Source organism: Nyctibius grandis, chromosome 6, assembly GCF_013368605.1.
Source record: "Nyctibius grandis isolate bNycGra1 chromosome 6, bNycGra1.pri, whole genome shotgun sequence".
Taxonomy (NCBI): domain Eukaryota; kingdom Metazoa; phylum Chordata; class Aves; order Nyctibiiformes; family Nyctibiidae; genus Nyctibius; species Nyctibius grandis.
Window position 1 is genome coordinate 9165487 of NC_090663.1, and position 26930 is coordinate 9192416.

Below are 26930 nucleotides of genomic sequence, written 5' to 3' on the forward strand. Positions count from 1 at the left end.
AATTTATTTCCAAGAGAAAGTAGGTAACACATTTGTACCATACACAGAATCACAGAATGGTTAAGGGTTGGAAGGGACCTCTGGAGATCATCTAGTCCAACCCCCTGCCAAAGCAGGTTCACCTACAGCAGGTTGCACATTTGTCAGCACTCCCACTAGTTGTTTCCTTGAAGGCAGTGCGTTTTGTTGGATCTGGCTGTCATGTCATAAAGTCTCAAAATAAAATACTATGTCAAAAATATAAAATCCCACCTCTTCCTGGAAAGTAAACACTATTCCACGCACCCACTGAGTGCCTGGAGAAGCGTGCTGTATCCTCAGCATACAGCCCCACAGCCCATGCCTGCCATCCCCTCCCAGCGCTGAGCATTGCTGAAGCCACAGAGTTGACTTCAGATTTTTATGCATTACCTACAGCACAAAAAGCGGGTCCTCAGTAGCTTTACTCCCACAACATGGCAGAGCTGCTCTAGCTTTAGATAACAAAGCCACTTCAGGTATCAAAACTGCTTTGCCTTCTCCCACTTCATGCTAAAAGTGTCTCAACTACTTGGGATGTGGAACAGAGAAGTGGCATGAAATAAATAAATATATATGAAATAAACATATACCAATTACTGAAAACTAACCTGGTTTCTTACACAAGGGTTTGTTTGGGGTTTTTTTTTGGGGGGGGGGGGGGGGGGGGCAGCGGGGTGGGACAAAGCACCCCTGCAAACATGTCATGCTTTGTACTTCCAATATGTTAGCAGTATTGTTCAACTACAGAAGAAAGGCACATCTGTATATGTCATTATGTAGCAAAACAACAGGATTCACATATTTACGCTTCTATTTATTTGTATTGATAATGGTGCCTCTTTTTAATTAGAAAATAACTTTTTTTTCCGCTGTAAATGCATATAACTGAACTTTAGAAAGGAAGCTGGAAGATAAAATTGTTGTGATTTAACTCAAACTATCTATTTTAAAATCTGATGGCACTTTAATGCTGTAAATATTGACATTCGGAAGTTAAATCTTGTTTGTCTAACACCTTAAAGATTGTGTATTTTTTTACAGAAAGGCTGTAAAACAAGTTAAGGTACCTTTATCACTACAAACAGATTTCCTTCAGCCACCTTGAGATTAAAGTGTTAATAAACCGATGATTTAAGTTTTTAATTCCTAAGTAATTTATACTAAATTTGCAGTTCACTACCATGCTAAGAAAGATGCACCCACTGTTAAACACACATGTAAAAACATCAACAAACTTTAACGCAAATTAAGGATTATGTAAAAAAAACACCAAAACAAATAATATGAGCCTTTCTGTAACAGATGGCATAACGTCACCATTATCCATGAAGTATGATGCTGGTGTGTTCCCCTCCTCCATTATCATCTGTTTACCTTTCACAGGAGTTGCATTAGGCCCTCAGCTACCAGGTTAATACAGTATCCATAGCACCCAGAAACTATATTCTCAGCCTTGTACAGAAAACACAGGTTCTCAGGGCTCCACGAATCCTTTCTCAAACCATTGAAAGCTTGAAAAAGTTGGCCATTACCTGCTTTACGTTATCTGGTGCGACGGCTCATGAGAATATTTGTTCCTGTCGTAACATGACAGATATTTAACGATTTGGCCTAGAAAATAGCTGTGCTTTCAATTGGCAAATTGCAAGCACATGTACTTATTTTGATGCAAGCTTAAAAAAACCAAACCAGGCTATGCTTCCAGAAGAGACAGCCCGGGTAACTCGCAGCCAGGCGCACTTGAGTTCTTACAACTACCCGACAGCCTCAAAATTGTGTGCAGTTGTATGAAAACTCAAAACATTTGGCTTAAATCAGGATTTTCAGAGAGCGCACGTGTACGGTCACTGAGGCCAGTGAGCGAGGGGGGCACGTTCACTGGGCGGCGGGGCCCATGGCAAGCATCCCTGGGCCCAAAGGGGAAATAAATGATAATATTAAAAAAATATTTAAGAAACAAGTGTTTTCCACCGACCTCTGCGGGGCCAACGGGCCCTCGACGCGCTCTCGCCCACCTGGGGAACGCCGCCGCGGCAAGCCAGGCCCCCCCCCTGAGCGGGCCGGGCCCCACAGAGCTCCCGCCTTCGGCCCCACCTCGCCCCGCGGCCTTCCCTCCCCTGGCACCCGGCCCGCCCTCCTCTTCCTCCCCAGAGGCGGCGGCGGCGGCTGCGGCCCCGTCAGGGCGGGCGGCCCCGTCAGGCTGCGCTGGCGGCCCCGCTCGCGCCGCTCCCGCCGTCCCCGCGCGCTGGCCGGCCGCGCGGACTGGCGCTGCTCCCGGCCGCCGCCGCCGGGCCGCGCGTGCGGGCGGCTCCGTGCGGGGGGATTTGAAACAGCCGCTCCAGGGGCAGCGCAGCGGCGGCGGCCAATCAGCGGCGCGGATTTTTCGCGCTGGTTCTGGCCGGAGGAGGGGGCGGGGCTGCCGCGCAGGATCGCCGGAGCCGCCGCCGTTGCCGCCGCCGCTGTTGCCGTGTCGCCTCAGCTCCCGCCGCTGCCGCTCCCCGGCACCGAGCTGCCGCCGCCGCCTCCGCCCGGCTCCTGGGGGAGAAGGATGCGCTAGGGCACAGGTCAGTAGGCCGGCAGCGCGGCTGGCTCTGCCCTCCCCCCCCCCCCCCCCCCCCATCCCGCCTCCCCGGGGAAGGGAGGAGGCACCCGGGGCACGTTCCCGCAGGCCCCGGGCGGGTGGCGGGAGCGGCGGCGGTGAGGCTCCCTAGCCCGCGGGGATGCTGCTGCCTCGCCGCGGCCGCCGCGAGCTCCCTCCCGGGCTGGGACCGCCGGCCCTGCCCGGCAAAGCGTTGTGGAGGCGGCGTGTGGGCCGGGGGTCCCGTCGCGGGGCATCCGCTCCCCCCGCTCCGGCCCTTCCCCCGGGGACTCCCTCCCTCTCCGCCGGGGCTCCGCTCCCCTCAAACTTACCGCCGGCGACCCGCCGCCTCCATCGCGCGCCCCTGCCCGGGCAGCCCGCAGCTCCCGTTTCCCCCTTCCCCGGAGGAGGGTTTTTTGTTCGCTCCCCTCTCTCCCCCCCTCCCTCCCCCCCGCTACCTGGCCCTCGCTGAGGGGCCGCGGGGCCCCCCGCCACCTCCGCCCGCCGCTCGCCCCCCCCCGCCGCTCCCCCCCCCCCCCCCCCGGAGCCTGCCGCAGGATTTCTGCCGCTGGCTGGGCCTGACTCTTGGGTGGCGAAGGAGCGATGCCGAGCCGGAGTCGCGGCTGTTGCAGCTTCATCCTTTCCCCCCCTGCCCTCCTCCTCCTCGGCGCTGCGGGAGGTCGGGGGCAGCATAAAGGGGTAAGGGAGAGGTGCCCACCCGTCCCACCTCCCTCCGCCGGGGAGGGGGGAATCAATCAGTGCAAATCAGAAAGAAAACCGGCGGGGGGGGGTTGGAGAGAACCGATGGGAATTAAAAAAAAAAAGCCTCCCCCGGGGTTTAAACCGCCTCCTTAAGGGGTGGGGTGGCTGCAAATGACCCCCCCACACACCGTGGCGGTGAGTGTGTGGGGAGGTGGAGGCTGCTCCTGCCCCTTCCCTCCGGGTGGGACTGGGATTGTACGGCAGCAGGAGTGAATGTAACTCTGGAAATGTATGGAGGGGGAAGCCATGTTTGATTTATTCCTCCACTAAACACTGGTGTGATGATCCTTCTACTTACACCCTTCTGCAGTCCATCCTGGACCTGTATGGGAGGAGAGCCTTGTTAGGAAAACGGAAAGAAAACATTCCTGCGAAGGCATACAGGCTCGTTGGCTCAATCTTCATTAAGTATAAGAGGATAGGGCTCTTGTAACTTGAATTGATATTTGTGTGGTAAAAGAGCCTGGGGAACTTGTATTCCCAAGGCCATAGTTACAGCTCATCCGCTGTGGCTTTACCGCTCTGGGGGTGGAGAAGGGAATTTGCCACACTTCTTGAACGTATTTATGCTTGCTTTTTGGTTTTGTGTTTTTTTTAAATATGTCGACTGAAAGGAGGAGTAAATACTAGCAGAAGTACAGAGACAGTAAACACCTTATTTAAACAGATTTCAGAGAAAATGGGCCTCTTGCTAACAGGTATTAAACAGGCAAGAGGCTGGTATCAGTCATTGCCCATGTATTTTGTGTGCGTGAATAGTTTTCTTATTGGCATTTGTATTAAAATTGGTTTATAATGATTCTTAAATTTAGGAGCTAGTGGTGCCCGCGCTGAGTAAGCTGAACGAGGTCTGCTTTAAAAAAAAAAAAAAAACCAAGGAAGATCTGTTTGGCGTTTAGCCTTTTCAGACATCTAAGGAAGGTAACTGTAAACACTGTAGGGTGGCAGTGAAGTTTGTAAGAGATTTTGCAGAGAGTCCTTGCTGGTGGTTTATGTGGACATATAGGCTTACTGAAATTCCTTAAACATGGAATGTGTGGCTTCAGCTGCAAGAATAAATTGGTTCTTCACCAAAATGTTCATATGTTAGTAGAATCTCTGTAAATTTATTGCTGAAGCTATTACTTGCTTGTTTTGCTGTGGGAATTTTGCTCAGGAAATGCAGCATATCAACCTTAATAAACTCCTCAATTTCACAGTGTGGTATTAGTTGACTGTTGGATGTAATCATTGAATAAAACTACTGTTTTACAGGACTACTCAGGGCTCCATACTTACAGTATATGCAATTTTTGGTTGTTTCAGTAAGCATCTACATCCCATATATTAAAGCATGCTGAGACTTTCATCTAGTATGCAGCCATCAGAAAATATGACGGGTTTTTTTTTTCAGTATTTGAATATAAAAGCTCTGGATATTCCTGGAGACTATATGGCTAGTTCTTGTGACGGTTATAGGAGTATTCACCCTCATACGTACTCGGAAAAATTCAGATATTAAGAGTACAGTAAAACCTGCTAATTTATCAAATATTATTTGAAAATGTGAGAAGAAACTAGGTCATTATACTTTAAGGGTGTAGATTTAAAGTAGTTTAGAAAATGGAAATTAAATGTAAAATATATTTTCTTTTAGTTCAATATGAATCCAACAAATGGCTAGTAAGAATTAAAAAAATGTGTTTTAATATCTATAGGGCTACACGCTTTTTCTGAAGCCAGTGGTTGTTTTGCAGATGAGACTATTGCATTTGAATTACTGCCTGAGTGCAATAGGCTGGATATTACAGCAAAAACAGCCCCACTTTGTTTTAGACTGGAAGCAAAAATGATTGTTGAGGGGATTGCTTTCTAGTATTTGGGCGATGAAATTGATGTGCATGGGTGTACATACATACACATATATGCATACGTGTGTATATATATTTATATATATTAGTTTGTGTCCAAAACATTGCCCTAACAAAATAGCAGCAGAATGGAAAGAAGGGATTGTTTTTCAGTGTCCTATTGTTTGTGGCCCATTCACCTCTCACTTTTGCACTGAGCCTGCTTTTTGTTCCACCAGTGTCAGTATGTTTCCCAAGCGAGGCCTTATTTCTACACACTGATAAATGCATGTCTTTCCTTGTGGTCGATCAAAGCCTATTGACTGCATTGGGACTCCATGCGTATATAAAGATTCACCTGCTCTGGCCAGATTTCTGGATCAAGGATGTAGTTTATGATGAGAGGATACAAGCACAGTTCTTGCAGCATTATGGTCACCTCTGGTCACTACTGCTTACATAACTACAAGACATCTCATAAGTTTTAAGCATCGAAGATGGCTGAGTGAATGAAAATGGCAAGTATTTTCTGTGTAGAACAAGGTAAAGCATCTAGCCTTTTCTGGGAAAAACATTTTCACCTCTCCTCGAGAGCACTGTGCTGCACAATGGGAAACATCCACTAAGTGGTATTGCTGAAAACAAGAGATAGCCTAACGTTCAGTAATCAAACATCAATAAAGAAATGCTTGGTGGGAGTAATAATAATGCAGTAGATGATGATGATTGCATATTTTAATACTATGTTTGTTGCTATACTATTTGAACTCTTTCATTACTTTTCTGCAAAGACAAATGAAATGGCCTTACAGTTGAGTAAATATGATAGATCTGGTATAATTCTCGAATCTAGCCTTTGGATGCAGGAAGAATGGAGATACTGAAGTGGATCTAAGTGGATAAGTAAGTCCATGTTTCTAGGAAGCATCGCTTTCCAGTTAGGATGTAGCTTTGAGAAATGTCTTCAACAAGGATGTGCTGGAATCTCGGTGGTGTAAATGAGAAGGCAGAGATGGAATATGGCACCAGGATAAGTGGTCAGGTGGTGAAGTGGAGAGAGAAAATTTCCCATCAGAGCCTGGCATGAGAGTCCAAATTTCCTTTGGTGCGACTTGGGAGAAAGGGGGCATGTGAGGAGAGCCTTGTTGATGTGCCAGTAGTCACCCTGCAGCTTGTAAATTCATGTAGCTAGTTGAATGGGTCAGCTATTTTATAAAATTAATGGTTACTTGGAAGGCTTTGGTTCTGAGAACATTTTTGAAGGAAAAGAGAGAAACTGCCTAAATTTACCCTTCACTGCACCTTCAAATTAGCTTCTCTGTGACCTGCAGTCATTGGAGGTAATAAGACAGCTGTATAAATGTATTTACTTTTTTTCTTTCAGTTTACAGTGACAGAAATTATGAAAGTGATATATCAAGTGCTATTTTTAATGTTTTTATCAAGTTGATGGTGTCCAGCATAGTTATATTTTCTAGCATCAGCCAGAAAGGAAGTTTTTGGAACGTGTTATAAGGGAAACTTAGACCGTACTCTATTCTGCTGCCCTTCTGGTGAATAGCAAGCTACAAAAATATGCAAGATTCCTGGAGAACAGATCATATATACTAATACCTTGTGTATGGTGATGATAGGTTAACACGTAGTCCATCACGCATTACTTTGCTTGCAAGCAGCTCTAAACTTTATCACCAGATAATCTGTTGACTCTCTGGTACATTTGGAAAGATGCTTGTGTCCAAAGCTTGTGTCAATATAATAGATTTTACCATAAACTGAATTTTTTAAAATGCATTTTGTGTGCAGTAAAGAACTACCTGTTAATCATGGTTGAGCCAAAGGCAAGGTTTCTTCTATCCTTCTTGCTAATGTTAAAAAATAATACCATTACATGGAAATTGTTCTGATAGTGCAACGGTGTGATGAGCTACACACAGAAGGTAGATGTTTGAAAATCTTTTTGGACATTTCATAGCAGTCAAATTAAATTGACTAAGTATGGAAAAGTGAAGCGCTAGCCCATACGTACTTCAGAGTATTCTTATGTTGGGCAATATTACTTTGCCCTGGGGCACCATTGAAGTAGGTTCTCATATTTGACATAATTTGAAACTAACAACATATAAGTGACTTAAAGCATGTGCTAAATTGCAAGGGCTACTCAACAGATGATGGCTCAGTTTCTAGTTTTGTCCCCATCCTTTTAACTCGTCCTGTTTTTATCTTGGTGCAAGATAGCAATTTGATCTTGTTTTGAACTTTGGTATTCAGCTCCCCAGCACAAACTGGAGCAATTCTACATTCATCCATATTTGGGGTAAGGATCATATGTGGCAAATGACTGGAAAACTATAGCATGATGTGCTATTGAAATAGGCTTTCATAGAAGCTTTAACATTTTTCTTCTACTGACTGACAAGGATACTAGCAGTTTTCTGCACGGCTCTTTGGAGAAGCACAGGGCAGTCTTCTTCTGTTGGCTGACAGAGGTGGCCATTTAACTGTCTTTGTGAAACCTCTTCTGGCCTGTGCCTCATATCAAAATACTAAAATACTGACAGCTCACATCTGTGCTAAAACACACATAACAAATTAGAAAATTCATGTTTTAAAATAATAATCATCTTTAAACATATTTGGCCTTGAGGGCTAACATCAGAATTCCATGTTCTCTTTGCCACGGTCAAAAACATAATAGAGTGAATGTTGTCCTGTTCTCTGAGTTCTGCGCTACTAAATAAGAGATACACCAAGGAGCAGAACATTAAATATTTTGTAACAAATATTTTCAAGAAAGAAGGTTGAGTTTAGGGAAGATTTTGTTAGAAATGTGATCTAAACGCCATTTGAACCTGACTGCACTGGCACTCAGAAACATCTAAATTGGGGAGTTATCTCTGTCGTAAAGAATGCCCAGATTCTAGTCTGATAATAAAGCCAGAGGGATTTAAGCCAAAGTATGAACCTTGGAGAGCAGTGTAGGATGAAAGATATGAATATGGATCATTTTGCTATATGCAGTAGTTGCCAAGAACTTCCAATCAGATACTTCAGAATGAAATTAATGTTGTGATTTTTCTGTGGATGCAAAAGGCAGACCATCAGAAGCCTGTTTTATAGTAGCACCCCTGAACAAACCGGAAACAAATGCTGTGATTAAATGTGGAACATGACTAAAATTCAGCAATAGTGCAAGAAGAAGTAGTAGGCTTAAAATGTGTAGTAGAAAGCGCATGTACAATATCCATTCATCAGGTGAATGCTTGGCTCAAAAGCTGTAGTGATAGTTGAGTCTTCAGAAACTCTGCAAGTAAAGATACCTACTACAATTGCTTAACATGACTTATTTCTACAGTCAAAACTTTTTAGATTTGCCCGTGAGAAGTAGGTACAACAGAATTTGTCTAAAGAACTAAATTTGATAAGGCAGTGAAGCAATCCACAGAATGAATGCTATGCTGAGAGAAAAGACATCAAAAGTGACAAGAGATACCCATTGCAAACCTCTCAACACAAAAGATCTGCAAAGTGGACAAGAAAGATTTGGTTTGTTGGACGGGAAAGTGTTTTATCTTTCTGTCTCCAAGTTAAATGGGTAAGCTACACTGCATCTGCAGAAACGTAAAACTTGCCTCAAATTCCAGACCTTTTACCTGTAACAGTCATTCTGATCTCTTTTCTGGAGAGATTCTTGATGTAGACATAGTGAAAGAAATAGAAAGGCAATTAAGAACACTGAATGGTAGTAATGCATTTTGGCAAGAGCACGTTAAAGCCCCAGCACAGGGAGATACTTAAATAACGTCCAAACCAGAAAGGCCACTTATTAGCAAGTATTTGGATTTGTTTGGAGAGGATCTAGTGTTCCAAGTCTTTTGTGAGCTCGGGCCTTGTGTGAGTGTTCCTGGCCTACGTCTGCCAGTTGTGTGTGTGTTTTTTGCTTTGAGGTAATACATTGATAGAATAATTAACATAATTGCATGTATATAGTTACAGTGCATGTGTAAAGTAGACCAGAATTAGCAAAGTATGGCCAGGATTACATTAGAGACATAGTTACGTTGATCAGATATGGATATATACAGTTCTTGATGAAAGATGCAAGTCTATAAGTAAAATTCCATAGTGCCGTTGAGTCGATGTTAACTACCTCTGAACTTTACCTTCCAGTTCTTTACTTATGGGAGTTGAATGTACTGGGATATGAAGTTGAATCTACTGGATGAAAGAAATTATATATGTATTTTTACATGTTACCTGTCCACATGTTACTATCAGTGCAATGTGTTGTTTTTATAAACAACAGAAGGTGTAGCCAAATACTGCTCGATGATAAAGATTATGATACTCTCCTATGTATACATATAGCTAGGCTTTCTCACTATTGACAAGGCCTCATATATCACCAGTGTCACAACGCTGCTTTTTAGAATTATTCCAATGCACCAAGTGTCTTTCTAGTATCTAAATCCGCTCACTTGGGTGAACAGGATAGCAGAGTTTTAAGGGTCTAGGCAAAATGATTGTATCCTTTATATTAAAATTAGTTGCTGTAGAGGTGTAGCGGATAATGTTTTGTTAATTGTCAATTGTTAATTGTCAGTTTGATTCATTACTTATATTGATAACTTATTTTGTGATGTCATCCCAGATTTGATCTTCCCTTCTCAGAATTTGCACGATCAGAAATTTTCGTGATACTCACGGTGAAGCCTCAGGCAATTGCTATGCTGTCATGACTACATATGGGAATAAGGGCAGAATCATTGTCCACAGTGAAGAGGAAACAGACAGATTATAGCACATTTATCTACTGCAGTGAGTATTATGTAGAAACAGGTGATCCAGGTCCTGACGGTATGGTGCAAGGAGCAGAGGTAGGATGCTGAAAAGAAAAAGCAGTGGGATTAAAGAAGGGGTGGGAGATTAAAGTAGGCTTGGACCAGGTGAAAAAGCAACGTAAATAAGGAAGGAACTCTTGCACCTAAGTGCTGAGCTATTTGAGTTTGCATTTGGTTCTTCATTCCCAAGCTAAGTAGAAGCAAGATGCACAACTCTGGCCCACCTGAGAGATGTAATTTCATTGGTGAGTACAGACCTAGACTGAATGAGTATTCTGGCTGTATTGAATTGTTGAGTCCCGTTTTGCTGGAGAGGGTCTGTCCCCTTCAGCTGAACCACTTGGAGCTCTCCAGGAGACAGAAAAGTTAAGCCATTTGTTAGGCAACTGTTGAGGGCTACCTTTTAGTGTTTATTAAATACTGGTGGTAAATCCAGTAGTTCCTGCCATTTTAGGCACCAGTGTTCCTCTCTGCTTATCTGCAGGGAAGCAGCAATTTTTTTCTGTTTGATTTGTGGTGCTACCACAGTAGTATCTGTATTCTCTCTTCAGACAGAAATACGTTTTATAAGAATTTGAATTTACTCAAATCTGTCTCCTTCCTTCACCATCCACCTTCAACAGCACTAGTAGAACTGACAAAATTCAAATTCTGCAGCAGTGGAAAAAGAATATTTCTTCTGATTTTGAAGAAAACGAATTAATGCAGAGGAGTCCTGTTACAGAATCTTCTAGCCTTATCCTCAGCAGCAAGGGTTGGTTGCAAAAGCTTTTCCTGAGGAGGAACAAAAAGTCAAATCCATCAGTTTTGTAAGCTTGCTTTCTGCAGTAGCAAGTAACATTTAAAGCGAGGAAGGCAATAAATACTTGTTTCAGTTGATGAAAAAAGACTGTAACAATTAAATTCTGAAATTTTATCCATTAGGAAAAAAAAAAGCAAACGCAAAACAAATTAGAAAAGATCGATACTAATTTTTTTCAAAAATATTTGGTGGCAAATAAGTGTAAGTGCAACTGTAAGTACACTAATCTTTTTCACACAATTTTCAAAATATGCTTGAACTTTTTGTGCAAATGTATATTATGTCTCTATATAAACATTATTATGTACTGTAAGTGTAAGGAAATTTTCATGTACTCATTTAAAAATATTTTGTTAGGTCAGCCTTACCAGATGACTGGTTAACTGAAATCATTGTATCTCTATTGCAAGACTGATGAAGTCTTTACTTCAGGTGCTTTTAAACTTAAAAATGGTTCCTTTGTAAAGTTTCATATTTTTTTTTTCTTTTCTGAGTCTTTTCTAAGACTAGTGGTAAATTGTTAGAAAGTTTTGGTATAATTCTTTTCAGTTCCCTATCAGCTACTACAGTAAGCTACTACAGTAATGGTTTTCTTCGTGAGAGGTAATGCTTTTGAATTGGCTGGATAGAGCTGGTTTGCAACAATTTTTGGCAAACCCACAATGCAATTTTCAGTTACGTGTTTTCTTCTAAAAGGAAATTCTGTTTCGCTCCTGTAGTAATTTTTCATTATATTAATATAGTGAAGAACAGTAGCGATGACTGCATGATAGTGAATATGAACCTACTCCTATTTGATACTTTAGGGTTTTTATACAAGATAATGTGAATAAGCATACTCAAGTTTTCAAATGTATTAGCAAGAATGTGTTGTAACTCTGCTAATGTCTTTAAGTATTTTATCTCATTCTGATCTGAAAATAGGAATAACCTTTGGTCTTAAAATTGATGAGAGAATGAAGAAGACTTATCAGAAAGCTGTCTTTACAGAAAAAAGCATCAGCTGTCTATTAGCTTTTTCAGTGCCAGCTGAAAGCCTGATTTGTAGGTAATCAAAATAGCTTTTGTGGATAAAGTTCTCTTACTGTGAATTTGTATTTAGGTGTGTCATCTTCCCTTTCTTCCCTGAGTAATTCACCTGAGAAATGGCTTTAAGAAAACCCTTAGACAAAACAAAAGAGGTATTTAATAGTGATGCTTGTTGTTGATTACTTACTCTGTTCACTCCCTTTGGCAGAATTGGAAGGAATGGACTACTCCATTATTTCTGACACACCAGAAAAGCATCTCTGAAATTGCAGCAGATGTGGAAGAAATGAATAATAAATATCACATAAATGATAGTGGCCTGGACAGTGAAGGAGGAATCTGACATGCAGACTAACTGTATTTGGCGCATGACTCCTGTCAGATGATGGACCTTCAAGTAATTAGTAACATTATTTAAAATGTCTGCAAAATAATTTGCCTTATGTAGAATCTGTTTTTTTAGTATGAAAATGTGTACAAAGCCATTGCAAGGATTGTCCGATTAAAATATCTAGAGACCTTTCTCTGATAAGTCAAATCTTCTTTTGCGTACTGGAAGCTGTTTGTTCACAAGCCAAAATATCATGTTTATTCAGCAGACTCCTTGGCTATCATGTTTTTTCCTCTTTGTTAGTGAAAATGGTACTTGTGGGGTCACCAGACAGTCAATATGGGATGATAGCAGCTTAAGCTCATTAGCTTCTACTAGTGTGTGGTGCTTTTGTCCCCTTCCTTTCCCTACCCTCCCCCAAGTTTCCTTTTCTATAGATACAGTCATCTAGAAAAAGATAAGGGGATTGCGTTTGCTCCTATGTGATATGGTGGTCCGGCATGAGTGCACTTAATTTAACTACCAAATCTAATCATATGCTCAGCTGCTTCAGGACCTTACTCTTACAACTCTGATCAACCAGATCCTGTCTGTGATCTATCTCGCTTCATTCTTTTATGTCCTGTCTTCTGGATCTCCTTGCATTAATTTAAGCTCACAGTACTGCTTGGTTATCTGTTGTTGATAATTTTCTTTCCTCACCCCTTTTCTTCTTTTCTGCTCTATTGTCCTCCTCTCACAAAGAGCCTAGTCCTTTTTCTTGCTTATGGTATTGTACCACCATAAATTTTAGATAGCAAAAGTTGTGCAAAATTTAACTATCTTCAGTTTTGCCCTTGAAACCCTTTGTTATTCCTGCATGTAGATTTACTAGCTGCTTCCATTTAACCAGACCCCACAACATAGCTTGTTTTTTATGAGGACTGAGATGCATATCGACAATTTCCTTCTATTGGTTGTCCTAGAGATGGTGACTAACCTGCAAGGTGCTCGCTACAAGTCTCATCTCCCCAGTGGGACTATATTTGCTTATAGGTACTCACATCTATTATCTTTGCGCATTATCCTGCCTCTTACTTTAAACCTCTTCTCATTTGGCTCCATTAAATCTTTTACAAACGTGGTCTATTTTCTGTATTCTATAATCTGTATCTACTGGTTCTGATAACCTTACTGTCTCAAATTACTGCCTTTGTCTTCATCTTCCATTTCCTATTGGCCTGGGTACATTGACTTCCTTTTACCAGTTACACTCCTGGATTTGTTGTCTCTCTAGCCTCCAGTTATATGAGGGGCCTTTTTCAGTGCTTTCAGCTGTTTTTAGTGACCTGTATTAGTGAGAATCATTAACTGAACCATCACTTACTGAAGTTCTAAAATCTGCATGCTGTAATATCTTCAGACGTATTAGGCAAATCAAGGTAACCCCTAAAAGTTCAGGGACTTTCACCGCATGGTCTTGTTGGTCTTCATATTACTGTGATATGGAATTACTACCCTTAGGTTGATTAGCTAACGAGTAACTTCATTTTTTTAAGCTGTGTCTTTTCACTTAGTTATTTACCGGTCATTGGCCAAACGAGGCCCTGAGCAGCTTGATCTACACTGGACCTGATTTAAGCAGGGGGTTGGAACAGATGATCTGAGGAAGTCCCTTCCAGCCTAAGTTATTCTGTGATTATTTTTATGTTTTGAAACTCTTATGATATCACTCTTTTAATGCATCTAGTGTTTTGAGATGGAGCTCACCAGTAGCATAGTCTAATTTGATTATTTGTTGCTTTTTTTGAGTTGTCCTGGTCTACTGCAAGCTTGATGGCTTTCTAGCTTAAAGAAATAAGTGATGACAGTAAGAGTTATTATTAAGCCGGACAAAAAATACTAGTAGAATTATGGATGGAAACAAACAGCGTTACAAAATGCAGATGTCTCGATCCAGAAATCCAGATCCTGGTAAGCAGCTAATGGAGCCTTATTAAAAAGTGGTTTTCAGCTTAACCGTGTAGTTGATGTACAGGAGGAAGTCGCACAAGGCATTTTTGGTCCTGGTCCTGTTGTGAGCAGCTGTGATGGGCAGTGGTCGGTCAGGCAGGGAAGTGGGGAGCTGTGGCATTTGCTGCTCTGGCTGGTTCAGGCAACCACTGGAGGGCGTCTGCAGCTGCAGAAAAGGCTTGTTTTTAAGATAGAGGGAATTCAGATGTCCAAATCAAATCTCTGTTATGCATTCTGGTTTACTCTATTAAGAATCTGTGGTGAGGAAGTACAGATTTTGCAACAATTCAGTGTTTTGTTTTTTTTTTTCTAAGGAATTTTGCTGTAATCTCTGTAACCATAAGTGTCATATGTTCCGTAACGGGTTTGCCTTTTGCCTAGAGATTTATAAAATTTGTCATCAGCTGTTTCTTAAAATAAATATGATTTCAGTTAAATCTGCTGAATCACAGCTTGAAACACTGTTGTATTATTAATTGGGTTGAGAGTCTGTCTCATGTCCATGTTTTCAGAGAAGATCTTGTGAAAGTACGTGAGTTCTCTTTCAGTTTAGTGAGTTCTTTGTTCTATTCTGGTGGAGTTTTGAGTTTCCTTTTACCTCTGACTCCTCTTTAGAAGGTTTAACACAGTTGGCTGGTTTCCACTCATTTTATCAGAGATTTTATTGGTAATTCAGACTTCATCTGGCTAAAGAAAGGTTAGAACCTTTCCTGTTACAGATTCACTTGAACTTCAGGTATACTTGCTCGTCCTACCTTGTTTAATGCCAGCTTTTCAGTCTGCAGTTTGGCCCTGGAGAATGGTTTTCATCTCTCGAATGAGTCTGTATAGTTCGTATGGAGAGATACCCTTTTATCTTGTAGGTACCTTAGAGCAGCACGTTAGGGAGATGGGAGCATTTGCTGTGGAGTGATGGAGTTATGATTTTTAGATATTTTTTTTTTCTGCATCTTTGTGCATGAAAAGCTTTCATGTTGGCCGATTGCTTTCAGTTCAGGCTTGACACCCTTAAGAAGCCTTGCCAGGCTAGGGTAATGCTCAGTTATAAGCATTTGTACGTTGCTACTCCTGATGCAGAGGCAGCAAATATGCAAGTTTCAAGAATATGCCAGTTGTAAGCATTATAACTGTGTACAATAATAAACAAGGTGGTGAGATTCAGAAGAGATTTCTTCCATAGCAACTGACAATTCAATAGTTATTCATCATGGTTTTTACTCACTTTTTTGGAAGCATGTGAGACTAGATTTGATGAATTTTTGAGTCGATGTGACAGTTCTTGGACTTAATCATATATGAAATTGGTTACCTTGAGCATGGATATGATGATTATTGTGCTGAGCTTTCACAATATTTATGATGGTGTATTTCTCTGTCATGTATACACTGGACCTGGTAATATGAAGAGTCTACGAATGTGAATTTTCAAAATTAAAATTATCATCTTGCCTGGTCTAGGAGCACAAAGGAGTCATTCTGCCAGATTCATTTGTTTGCCACACTAGTATAATGTTGAAATGGGCAAGGTTAGCTTTTAGAACCCTCGGAAAACCTGCTTAGGACAGATAATAGTGCAGTTTTACCTTGTTGGATGTTTTCAAATGTCTGTGAAAAGTAGGTGTTAGGTGATGTTATTGTTGTTATTAAAAAGCTGAAACTCCAGCAGCTGCTTTGACCATGTAGATTTTGCACAGTGTGTCCACTGGCCTGAAGGATCAGCTGTTTCCCAGTGGGCTGGTGTTCATGATACAAAATGCTCACCATTTATTTGTTCTCATAGCTAGATGCTTTGGGATACGTCTGAACGCTGAGCTGTGTTGTTTCCTCAGGAGGTGTGCCTTGATGGAAGATTGAGGGCCTGTTTGTAGAGTGAGGAAGAGAAGCTTGTGATGCTGCTGTCCATGGTGTAGGTGCTACAGTAACACAGCCTGTGGGGTTTTTATGCTGGCACGACCTCTTAGAAATAAACTCATCTGTTTTATGTTGTTATTAATGATATTATCTTAGGTCTAACTCTTACTTGTTTTAAACAGTGCAATACCTTTGAGTAATTAGTGTGGGTAAGACTCATGCTGTTGATTGTTAACAGATTGTTAAAATGAAAGTTGTGATTTTGCTCTCTGCTTTTGTTTTAATAAAATTGCTGATCCCTCAGTCTGTTTTTCCTGGACTTTTTCGTAATACGTATTAACAGATATTGAAGTATTTTGGTTTTGAAGATTGTAAGGAACACTTTTTTTAGTAAAACTTCAATAAGTACATTGAGTGTTATATTACTGGGGACATATCTGTGTGAATACTTGGTAGCTTTTGACATTTCTGTATTACTAAAAATATTCTCTGTCTTTTTGTCTTAATATAGCAGTGTAAGACTGGAAACATCTGGGCTGAATGGACTTTAGCATCAAAAGAAGTTCTCAACTGTTAACTCGAAAAATTAACTACATCAAAATGAAGCAGGTGCCAGAGATCCTTGGAAATACCAATGGGAAAACTCAGAATTGTGAAGTGAATCGTGAGTGTTCTGTCTACTTGGGCAAAGCACAACTTTCTGCCACTCTACAAGAAGGTGTCATGCAAAAATATAATGGCCATGAGGCTCTTCCGTTTATTCCAGCTGATAAATTGAAAGATCTAACCTCTCGTGTGTTTAATGGTGAGTCTGGGGCCCAAGACGCCAAGCTGCGCTTTGAACCCCAGGAAATAAAGGGAGTTGGAACACCACCCAACACTACTCCTATCAAGAATGGCTCTCCAGAAATTAAGCTGAAAATCACTAAAACGTACATGAATGGAAAGCCTCTCTTTGAATCTTCCATTTGTGGAGACAATGGTGCAGATGTGTCTCAGTCAGAGGAAAATGAACAAAAGCCAGCAAACAAGGAGAGAAGAAACAGAAAAAGAAGCATAAAATATGACTCCTTACTTGAGCAGGGTCTTGTTGAAGCAGCGTTAGTATCAAAGACTTCAAGCCCCACTGAAAAGAAGGTAGTACTTTTTTTACATTCTTTCTTTTGTTAGGTTTGTTAATCATACTGAGACTCCATTTGTTCATATGCTAATCTTCGTTTCAGGTATTTCAATAGCTGCTTCCCACAAACAGATCACTTTCTATGATACTCCCTCTTTGTCTCAACGAAGGACAGATGCACTCTAGTTCTGGTCCATGTTTCTTGCCTAGGCTAGAAGTACCCCATAAATTCTGTTTCCGTATAAGTAAAATAAGTCTCCAGGGCAAATCAGGGCATGTGGTAGTATGGGATGTATGAAAAAGAAGCTTCATCCAGACATGCAGCCAAGACCTAGCCAGGACGTTCACCTGAGCAAGGGAGCTGGGGAGGCCTCTAAATTTAGAGATGGCCTCTAACTGTTGGAGCGTGAGGTATTCTGGCTTCCTAATAACCAGGTGTTTCAGAAAAAAACTATTTCTATATTCCTGGTTCTGAATTAAATAAAAATGTACTCAGCTGTAAGTTGGCTGATAAGGTAGGCTCTTTACCTTCAGATTTTGGCAGTTGGAAAGAGCTGGTTTTGCTTGCAATAACCTAGTGAATTGTATTCATTGAAAAGGTCTAGATACTTGTATTAAGTGTCATTAACTTTTGTGGTCAAGCTCATCTGTTTTTTACTTCTTTGAAACGTGGGCAGAAATGGAAATTTCACTTTTTTTAATTTGCTTTACAGAGTTGTAAGTAAGAATGCTGCTGGGAGCCCTTTTCCCCCTTTACTTAGTTTTTGTTGCTAGACTCCATTTAAAGGAATGTGGTTTGCAATCATTTTATCTCAGAGGAAGAAACCTACGTAGGGATACTTCTATGTATGTTAAGTTTCTCAATGAGTAATTCAGAATAGTGTTGTATAACAATGGTAAAAGTTAATGAATGCATTGCCTAGTGAACAGGTCCTGTTTTTACACACCTTAAACGTGAAATGTGTTTTACAGTTCTCTGTCAACTGCAGCTTTACTACTTAATGTTGATTCTTACTTTCTCCCAAGGTCACACATGCAGAGAAGAACCACACTTGCAGCTGCTGTCTTACTGATTTTATTTACCCCTGTTTTCATTAAAACTACTTCATGAATGCATTTACAGAACTGTGTAAAGATTCTTCTAAGTATCAGAAATAGTTACCATTTCTTTATTATTTGAATATATTATTCATCATAGAATGATCAATACTGACGTTTTCAGGAATTTTGTTAAAGAGTTTGTTTTCTTTAATTTTGTTGAGGAGAATGTTTTAACACTATTTAGTTCAGACTTTTCCAAATCACTACTCGCAAGTAAAAAGTATGGGCACAGTCAGTAGTTGGAGTAGTTCTTTGTCCTGTTCATTGTTAATGAGGATAAATTGGACTAAAAGGTGGTATATTTATTAGCATCAACAACTCTAGCATGTTTGTGTGGCTTTTTTTTTTTTTTTTTAGAAAGCAGAGGCAATATTTAATATGCCCATCTACACAGTTTATTCTGAGGCCTTTCACATCAGTTGTGAATTAAGGGTGGCCTAATTTTTCCTGGTGAGCGGTTCACTTAAGATTAAAGGAAGGGTTGGTCTGGCTTCTCTGAGTTGTCTGTTGGCCAGAAACAGTCAGGAGAAAACCATGTCAATACTGTTGCGCAAAGTGCTTGAGCCTTGATGGCTGGAGAGTGATAGGGTTATTTGCTCCTGTGCCAAACCCGTGAGCTACCAAACTACCGAATCAGGACAGCCACCTGCTCTATCTCAGACTTTGCAATATTATAACCCTCTTCTTTTCAGAGCACTTGAAACAGAGGGTCATGCTTCTGGCTTTTTTTTCTTGCATAGTGCACTTTAAAGCACAAAGGGCAAAAGGAGAAGCATTTGAAGGTCACAAGATGTTGTTTTATGATGTAACACCTTGACTGTAAAAAGTCTGGGGCTTTTCTTTCTCTCACAAGGAGGGTTTGCAACTGTGCAGGTTTAAAATAAAGGAAGAAAAACATAATACTAGGGAACATACTGAAGGAGATTTTCAAATGTTTGTCCACATGTAGACTAGTGATCTACATGTGTTCTCTGTGATCATAACTGATTACACTTATCTTAATATCAGTGTTCTTTGGTTTCAGGCCTTTGCTTTAGCTGTTATTTTATCGCCAACATCCAAAGCCTGAATGTTAGTGCATCATACTGTGGTTTTATGTAGCTGATCGTGGCTGCAAGGTGGAAGTTAGAGAAATACCCTTGGAGTAAAAGCTGATTAATTTTGCACATAGATATCTGTTTATTGTAGGTTACAAGTTAACATAGAACCTGTTTGTCTGGTTTTATTTCTGGGCTGGTTTTTCTCTCTCGATCTCTTGTTGTCCAAGCTCTTACTCTTTTGATTTAGCAAAAATTGCCATGGTTCAAAGACTGCCTTTTGTGTAAGGTAATTATATCTCTGTTTGATGGACAAGGCAGATTACTGTCTTGCTGAGGTGAGAGGCATATCGTTTAACAAATGTTCCAGAGCTCTGTTGTTGTTTGGGTATTTTTTGTTAGCATAAAGGAAGGCTGTTTAACACTTTATCTGTTAGTCAGTTTTCAATTGGGAATAAATGTGATCTGCCCAGCTCTGATGTGAGTTAGATTTCTGTTGATAACTACCACCTTTTCCAGGCCTCCGAGAAACCGCTGTGCTGCTTTCACTTTCCCAAGGTAAAGGAGGGGAAGTGGGACAAGCCGTGGCTCTTTGCTCCCTCCCCTCCTGCCTTTCACCCTTCTTCCCCTCACCCCTCACATCTCTCCACCTGAGGAGTTTACTTTAAATTCCAGACCTCTTCTGATAAGGCCTGGTTTAGCAACTTCCATGCCAAGGCACGACACTGATAGTGCTCTGACACCACCTGCAAATGTTCAGTGTTATTGGTGGTGGGTATCCCATGTTAGGTGTTTGAATTGACACCAAACCCATGGACGCCGATAGTTGCCCCCTTGATAGTGCTGCTCATGAGAGCGGCAGTGTGCTTCAGTACTAGATTTTGTGATGGCTGCTTTTTGAGTCATTGTTTTTATCCGTTCTTGCAATACTACCAGTGAGGAATGAGGACTTTCCTAGATTTTTCTCACTGAATGCTTTTGTTAGAAGTGAAACAATCCTGTTTGGAGGAGGATGGCAGAGGTTTACTTCATACACTAATACGAAGTAATCCAAGTCCAATCCCTAGAGCAATCTAGAGTTTCTGTATGGGAAACAGAGAGAGTACATATATCTGCAGCTCTCATGCTGGTGGTCCCAACATAGGTCTGTGCTCTCTAACCCTGAGAACAGCTCAGTGTGTGATACTGGCACATTTGAGCTTGTTCTGCATAAGCCGGTTTGGGCTTACAAGTGGCAGTTTGCCCTTTTGGCATGGCTTCCTGGCATGACTTCCTAGCACGGGTGCAGTAGCTCAGAAAAGTAGCAACGCTGTGTCCAGACCAAACCTGGAAGTCCACACGCTGCTAGACTTGCTAGTTTAGGGATTCCAGCTGTGTGAGATCCTGAGTTAGGATCTGTAGTTGTAGGGTAAAATGAACTCCATTACAGGTGAGTGATAACACCGGCTGTCTGGCTCGTGTCATCAGAACCCCAAAGGAGTAGGAATAACCCGAAAAATATCTTCTGGGTGATCCCTTCAGGAAAAAGAGAAATAACTTCTTATCCTTTTTGGAAGGGTTCCTGAGCTACTGTTTTGTGTTAGCCGTTAGTAAAGGATTATGTTTAGCTGTGCCTTGAAAACTTGTTTGTGCTAAGCAGTTCACAATGTGCAGCAGTAACTGTTACTTTGGAACTTTAGATTGTTTGTTCTTAATGCCTCATTGGAAAAGTATCTTAAAGAACTACTTGTAGGTTAAGAAGCACCGAAAAGCATACAGCATCAAGAGCATACTGGTTTGGAGGGAGATTAGAAGCTATGGGTGTTCTCAGAGTGGCTACAAAATTAATTGCAGAAAGCTTAAATATTTGTTCAAGGCTCTCCATACTACCAGAGTTCCTGTTCTTGTATGTAAAAGTGGCTGAATTAAGTACACTTTCTGCGTAAAACCGTCATCTCAATATGTAATATGTAAATATTTTTTTCTTCTCTTCATAAGCATGTTGGTGGAAGAATCAAAATGAAATATGAAATAATATCTTGAAGTGATGACAAAAATGCTGTATAAGAATAGCTCTACCAAGTTGGATCAAGGAGCCTTTTGATTCAGCACCTCAGCTTGAGAGTGAGGTTAAGTGAAGGATGCATAATGGAGAGTATAGATGTGGCAAATCATGGAGTTATGCTCTCTTTGAATACATTCAGCCTCCTGCAGTTTGTGACTCAGAGGTTTCCAGAGCTGGTGACTTTGTATTTAATAGCTGTGGATGACTAAATTCATGGAAGAAGACCTCAGTTTCTTTTTGACCCAGTGTGAACTTTTTGCATCCGTGACATTGAGTAATAGAACAGCTATTTTTCCTTTCCAATTTGCCACCTACTTATTTCAGTCGATTCTCTCCTAATACTAGAAATAGGGATCATGGACAAACTTCTCTATTACTGATCATTTTATAGATTTCTCACAAACCTGCTCTAATTTTTAATTTCAACTCAAAGAGCTCTAGTGCATTGTTCCACATATAGGAACCATTCCAGAATGATACTTCTTGTTATCATCCTTTTTCTGAACTGTGATGCCCTTTGGGTTCTGTTGTCTTTTTTTGAGAATGAGTGACCAGAACAGTAGAGGACATTCAAGATGCAGGGGTCTTGTGCATTCATATAGTGGCATGTTAATGATTTTCTATATTGTTCTCAATTTCGTTATTTTTCATTATAAATAATACTTAGCATTTGATTCTTGACTGCTTCTTAACACTGAGCCAGTTTTCTGGGGAAAAGAGCTGACCAGATGTGATCTAACTCAAATTTGAATAATGTCAGCAACTGTTGCATTGTTTCATACTCATCTTTGATTTGTGCATTCCAGAACTTTTTTTTTTTAAATTTTATTTTGGTCTTTTGGGCACTATGGTGGAAATGACAGATCAAATAAAGTGGTGAGCAGGCCATCTTCTGGAAGAACTAACTTCCCTTTACGTCTCAAGAGCAGATTGTGTGCCATAACACAGTTGAGAGGTTAATGACACTTTTTTCTTTAATTGTTTTGTAAGTTGACCAGACTTACTCTCAGTCATTGCACTGGTAATGTCATGATTTAAATGAATACTGTCATCTCAGCATCACCTCTTCACATTATATTGACCATTACCAATTGGTGTGGCAAGGAACTTGTTTTCACTGCTTTGTTTTCACTGCTTTGTCCAAGATACGGTGAAGCCTCTCTTGCTCTGCTCAGTGTTCTGCTTAACCGAAATAATGCATGTCTAACTTTCATATTTAGCTGAGAGATCTACAGCTCAGGGTTATGTTACTTGGATGGATTTACAGGCCGATTTTTGGGAAACTTTTAATGATCTGTACCAGATGTCATTTCTGGCCCTTAAAGACCCTTTTTGTCAAGAAAGAAAGATGCTTTGTAGTAACCCTTAGGCAAAGTAGCAAAGGCAAAATATTTTGATCTGTCTTGGAACAGAGACATCAGCCTCCTTCACAAGTTCCCTTGTTCTGGAGTGGATTTCGTGTAGGGCACATGAACTTTAAGACCTCCGAAAGAGATCTTTGTTCGCAGACACTATTTTTATGTTTGTCTATTACCATGTTTCATTATCCTCCTATTATAAATAAATAGATTCCACCAGACTAACATTTATATTTCAGCTTTTTGTGAATACTTGAAGTACCTACAAGAGTTGTTCTCTTGGGCATCGTAAAGTACACAGTGACTAAAACTGTAAGTTGTCAATAATAAGGAATTAATTCCCTTCTCACAAAGAGAGTTTATAAAAATGCTTTACTTTGGAAGCCCAGTATAAGAGGGAAAGCTGGGTCTTGCACGGACAGTTGTTAAACGAGCCCTGCTGCACTTGTATGAAGAAGGGAAGTGAATCTGTGGCCTCGTAGCAGCAAGTAATGCTAGAAAAGCTTGACTTTTTTTGTTGGTGGTTCATTTGTTTTGGTAAATAAATGCCACCTCAAGTGTTATGTTGAGGATGCTTGTGATGAGGTAAAATAATTTAGGATGTTAGTTCTTGTAGAATTGATAGCACTTTGATGATGTGCTTCATGATGTTTTACTGCAACAACTGCTCTATTTTAATATTCATATGGGGTTGGGGCATTTCTGGTTGGAGTTTCCCCATGTTTTCTGTACATCTTTATTGCTGAAAATAAGGAATGTTTCAGGAATATGCTTCAGCATTTCCAAATCAAGGTAATGTCTGTCTGTTTAGGTTTTTGGGGTTTTTCTCTCCCACTTGCCCCTAGGCTGATTAACCACTGATACTATTTCTTGCATTTCTTCTATAGAAGAGGAGGACCTACTAGGTATATGTAACAATACAACCTGGATGGAAACGTCTTGTACCTGCTTTTACGTCTGGGGATTCATTTTAAAGGTCTGATCTCAAAGGCAAAGTAGTACTTGGACTATGTCAAATGATTAGTTAACTAACAGAGCCCCTTTATGTCAAATCAGTATTTGTTCTATTTCAGCCTAGCCAGCTTCTTTCAGAAGTGTTCTTGTTGCAAAGAAGTGTAGAGATAAGTATCTGCCTTCACCAGAAAACAATGTTCTGTAAGTATGGTTTACTGTTGGCAGTATTATCTGGGCTTGGGTTTCTTTGTTTTCTACCAAGAATATTAGGATTCAGAACATTTATCCATGCTACCTTGGATGTTTGTGAGCTACCAAGAGGAGGCTATCTGTTAAGAAAGTGTTTTGGGAGAACTCTTTCCTACTGAATTCTATAAGGGCGTGGGAGAGTGCTAAGGGAAAGGCCCTGATAACGGATTCTGATTTTGAAAGTATGTGAACCCATTGTACATGCAGATAACAAAATACATATGGATGTGGCCTTCTGAAAATCTGTAGATACGCTGCGATGATTTAGCTTTCATTCTGTTATCCTGTGTGAAATTCATATGGAAATTATTCAGAAATAACTGTTTCCCATGGCAGACTTCCTCATGGCTCTACAGTCATGCTTTTCCAGACTTCTGTAGCATCTCATATCCACACTGTCTTACGTACCCAGATACTGCATCAAAAGTTTAAGCTTTTGAGGGTGAGTGAAGGTTAGAGAAGTTGCATGTAGGCAGAAATCTTTTTCTAATACTCAGTATAAAAGAAGGTTTCATTCATTCTGATCAAGCCTTATCTAATTTAAATACCTATTTCTGAAACATGGAACCTTTCAATAATAAGCCAGTAACTTACAATTTAAGAGGTCATCTAAATGTAAATGTAGAAATTCAGTAAAGCAGCTGAAAGAAACTGCTCTCCACGTTTTTAAGAAAGATTGAGGGTTGGGAAGTGTTCCAGAACTCGCATCTTACTGGATCTATCTGTGAATGATTGAATCTGTTTCTCTTCAACTCTTTACTCTGAAGAAAGGGTTGTATCCTAGTTACCAAAATACCATGTTAAGTTTATTTCTAAAATACATGCTCATATAGTGTTTGTGTAAAGGAAGATTGCTGATTTGGATAGACAGATTTGTTTTTAAATGTAAAAGCATCTTAAAAAAAATTCTCATCTGTTGGAGACTTGCTAATGAGGGAACCAAGCCAGAAAAAAGAATTGAAATGTAACCAGGAGTTTAGTGGTTGATTTGAAATACAAATTTGAGCTTTTATCTTGTTTTAAAATCCATAATTTACATAATGAATCCCTGTCTAAACTTAAATGGATTTTTATTTTCTTCTGCTTGCTTACACTCTTGGATGGGAGGGTCCTGCATGGATATTCAGCATGCTGTCCACGAACAGCTTTAGATGAGTTTGTGGAAAGAAATGGAGGAAACAAACCTATTGTCACAAAACTCATATTTGGTTTCAAAGAGCTCAGCCAGCACAGAAATCTGTAAAGTTTTAGTTAAATCTCTGGCTTGGTATAAAACAATTAGAAATCTGAAAAACTGAACAAACCAGCCCTCAGTATAGTTTGTTCATTTTTTTTGTTTGTTTTGACCTGGACTTTTCATGTCCTCTTCCCCTTCAGTCTTTACCTCACTGCACAATATAATGCACGTTTTACAAGGGTGTTGCAGATTAAATTGTGCAGAGGTTGATGCAATGGCCTTTTGAGGGCTGCAGTCTTTGGATGCTCTACTGAAGTGTCCCTTTCTGTTTTACTGAAGATGGAACACAAAACTTTGCCAACTCATTGCTTCTTTCTTCATGTTTCCTTGTCCTTCTCCGTTTTGTAGTAATAATTCAGCATTTTCTCTTAATCTTCTTGCGAGGGTCTGGTTTACTCTGTAGTCGTCTGCCTGAAACATTCTCTCTGTAGGCAGTGGTTGGCTGAAGATGTAATTACACAGCATTCTTCCGTTAGATAATAAACAGAATATAACAAGATGAAGTGGGAAAACTTATTTTAATTCTTAATACATTCAGTTACTTGTGGTTTGCTATGTAAATATACTCCCCCACATTCCAGAAGGTGGGAGCTATTTGGATAAACATAGGGCCTCTAAGGATGTGTCCTGCTGGGATAAACAGATTTACTATAACGTGTGAATTATAATCTTAGGGGGGGAAAAAAAAAAAAAAGAACAAAACACTAAGGCAGTTATGTTTGTGAGGATACTGTATTTTTATAGACAGAATAATTTAGAATGAGCACTGGCCATTTCTTAACAGACTTAAGTTGCCACCATTTTCATTTGAAGCAATAGTGTATATTGAGGGTTTTGCATAGACTTTAATTAGCTGTAGTTGTAATTTTTGCATTTGAAGTGATTTGACTTTATGAGATTTTTGTTCTCAATCACACAGTGAGAAGCAGCCATTTCTCTGTCCTGAATGACAGGACATCACTCATTGGGAGAGTAGCTGCATTCCTCTGTTCCTTTGCCTGAAGACTGAAAGGTGATTTATCTTTTGTCAAATTAAATTCCTGAATTTTTCAGGAAGCAAGAGCTTTCCTAAGAACATAACTGTGATGGTGGTTTTTCAAGGAAGAAACGTTTGGAATCATTATCCTATTACGTAGTTTGTTTGTTTGCTTGTATATAGTGTCCTTAATCCTTGGTGAATTCAAGTGACAGAACATTACAAAAATCTTTTCTGTTCTGTTGCTCCCTTTTTCTCCAGACAAGCCTACCACCTCTCCTTAACCTCTGAAAGGAATGGAGTTTGTTCTACAACCACTTCCTTAGTTTGCTATCTTTCCCGATAGAGAGACAAGAGAAGACAAAACATTTTTACTTTTATTTTTATTACACAAGTCCATGATAGAAAATAGGAGTATTAGTGGATGAAACACGGCACAAGCAGATAGCAGGACCAGAAAAATATGTGGTCTTGGTCAGCAAGTGACGTTATCTTTTCTGTAGTAAAGAAACACGTTTGACTGTCTTAAGTTTGTGTGTATTCTAACTTTGATTCAAAGTACATTGTAATTGCACATATTCTATTTAGGGACCTTGATTATTTTGGTTTAGTTTCTTTGTAATGCTAGTAGATTTTTTTTTTTTTTTTTTTTTTATTCCGGAGTGTAAGGAGTCTGTGTTTGTAGCGTGGCCGCCTGTTATAGTGCCGTCCAGTGGAAGTTCTTTGATACAAGATGGAACTGAATTGAAAATGAAAACAGAAAGGGAGATATCAGCAAGTTGTTCAATATGTACTTCCCCATTATGTTACACAGCGGA

At 40.3% G+C, this 26930-nt stretch overlaps 1 protein-coding gene across 1 annotated transcript in view; it reads left to right on the plus strand.

Annotated features, from left to right (window-relative positions):
- NSD2 (nuclear receptor binding SET domain protein 2) overlaps positions 1-26930 on the plus strand; it is a 101325-nt gene that overhangs the window by 25070 nt on the left and 49325 nt on the right. The window contains exon 3 of the mRNA XM_068403534.1: positions 16548-17173. Within this exon, the coding sequence (XP_068259635.1) occupies positions 16577-17173 (597 nt within the window). The 5' untranslated portion in view covers positions 16548-16576. The remainder of the gene's footprint in view (positions 1-16547; positions 17174-26930) is intronic.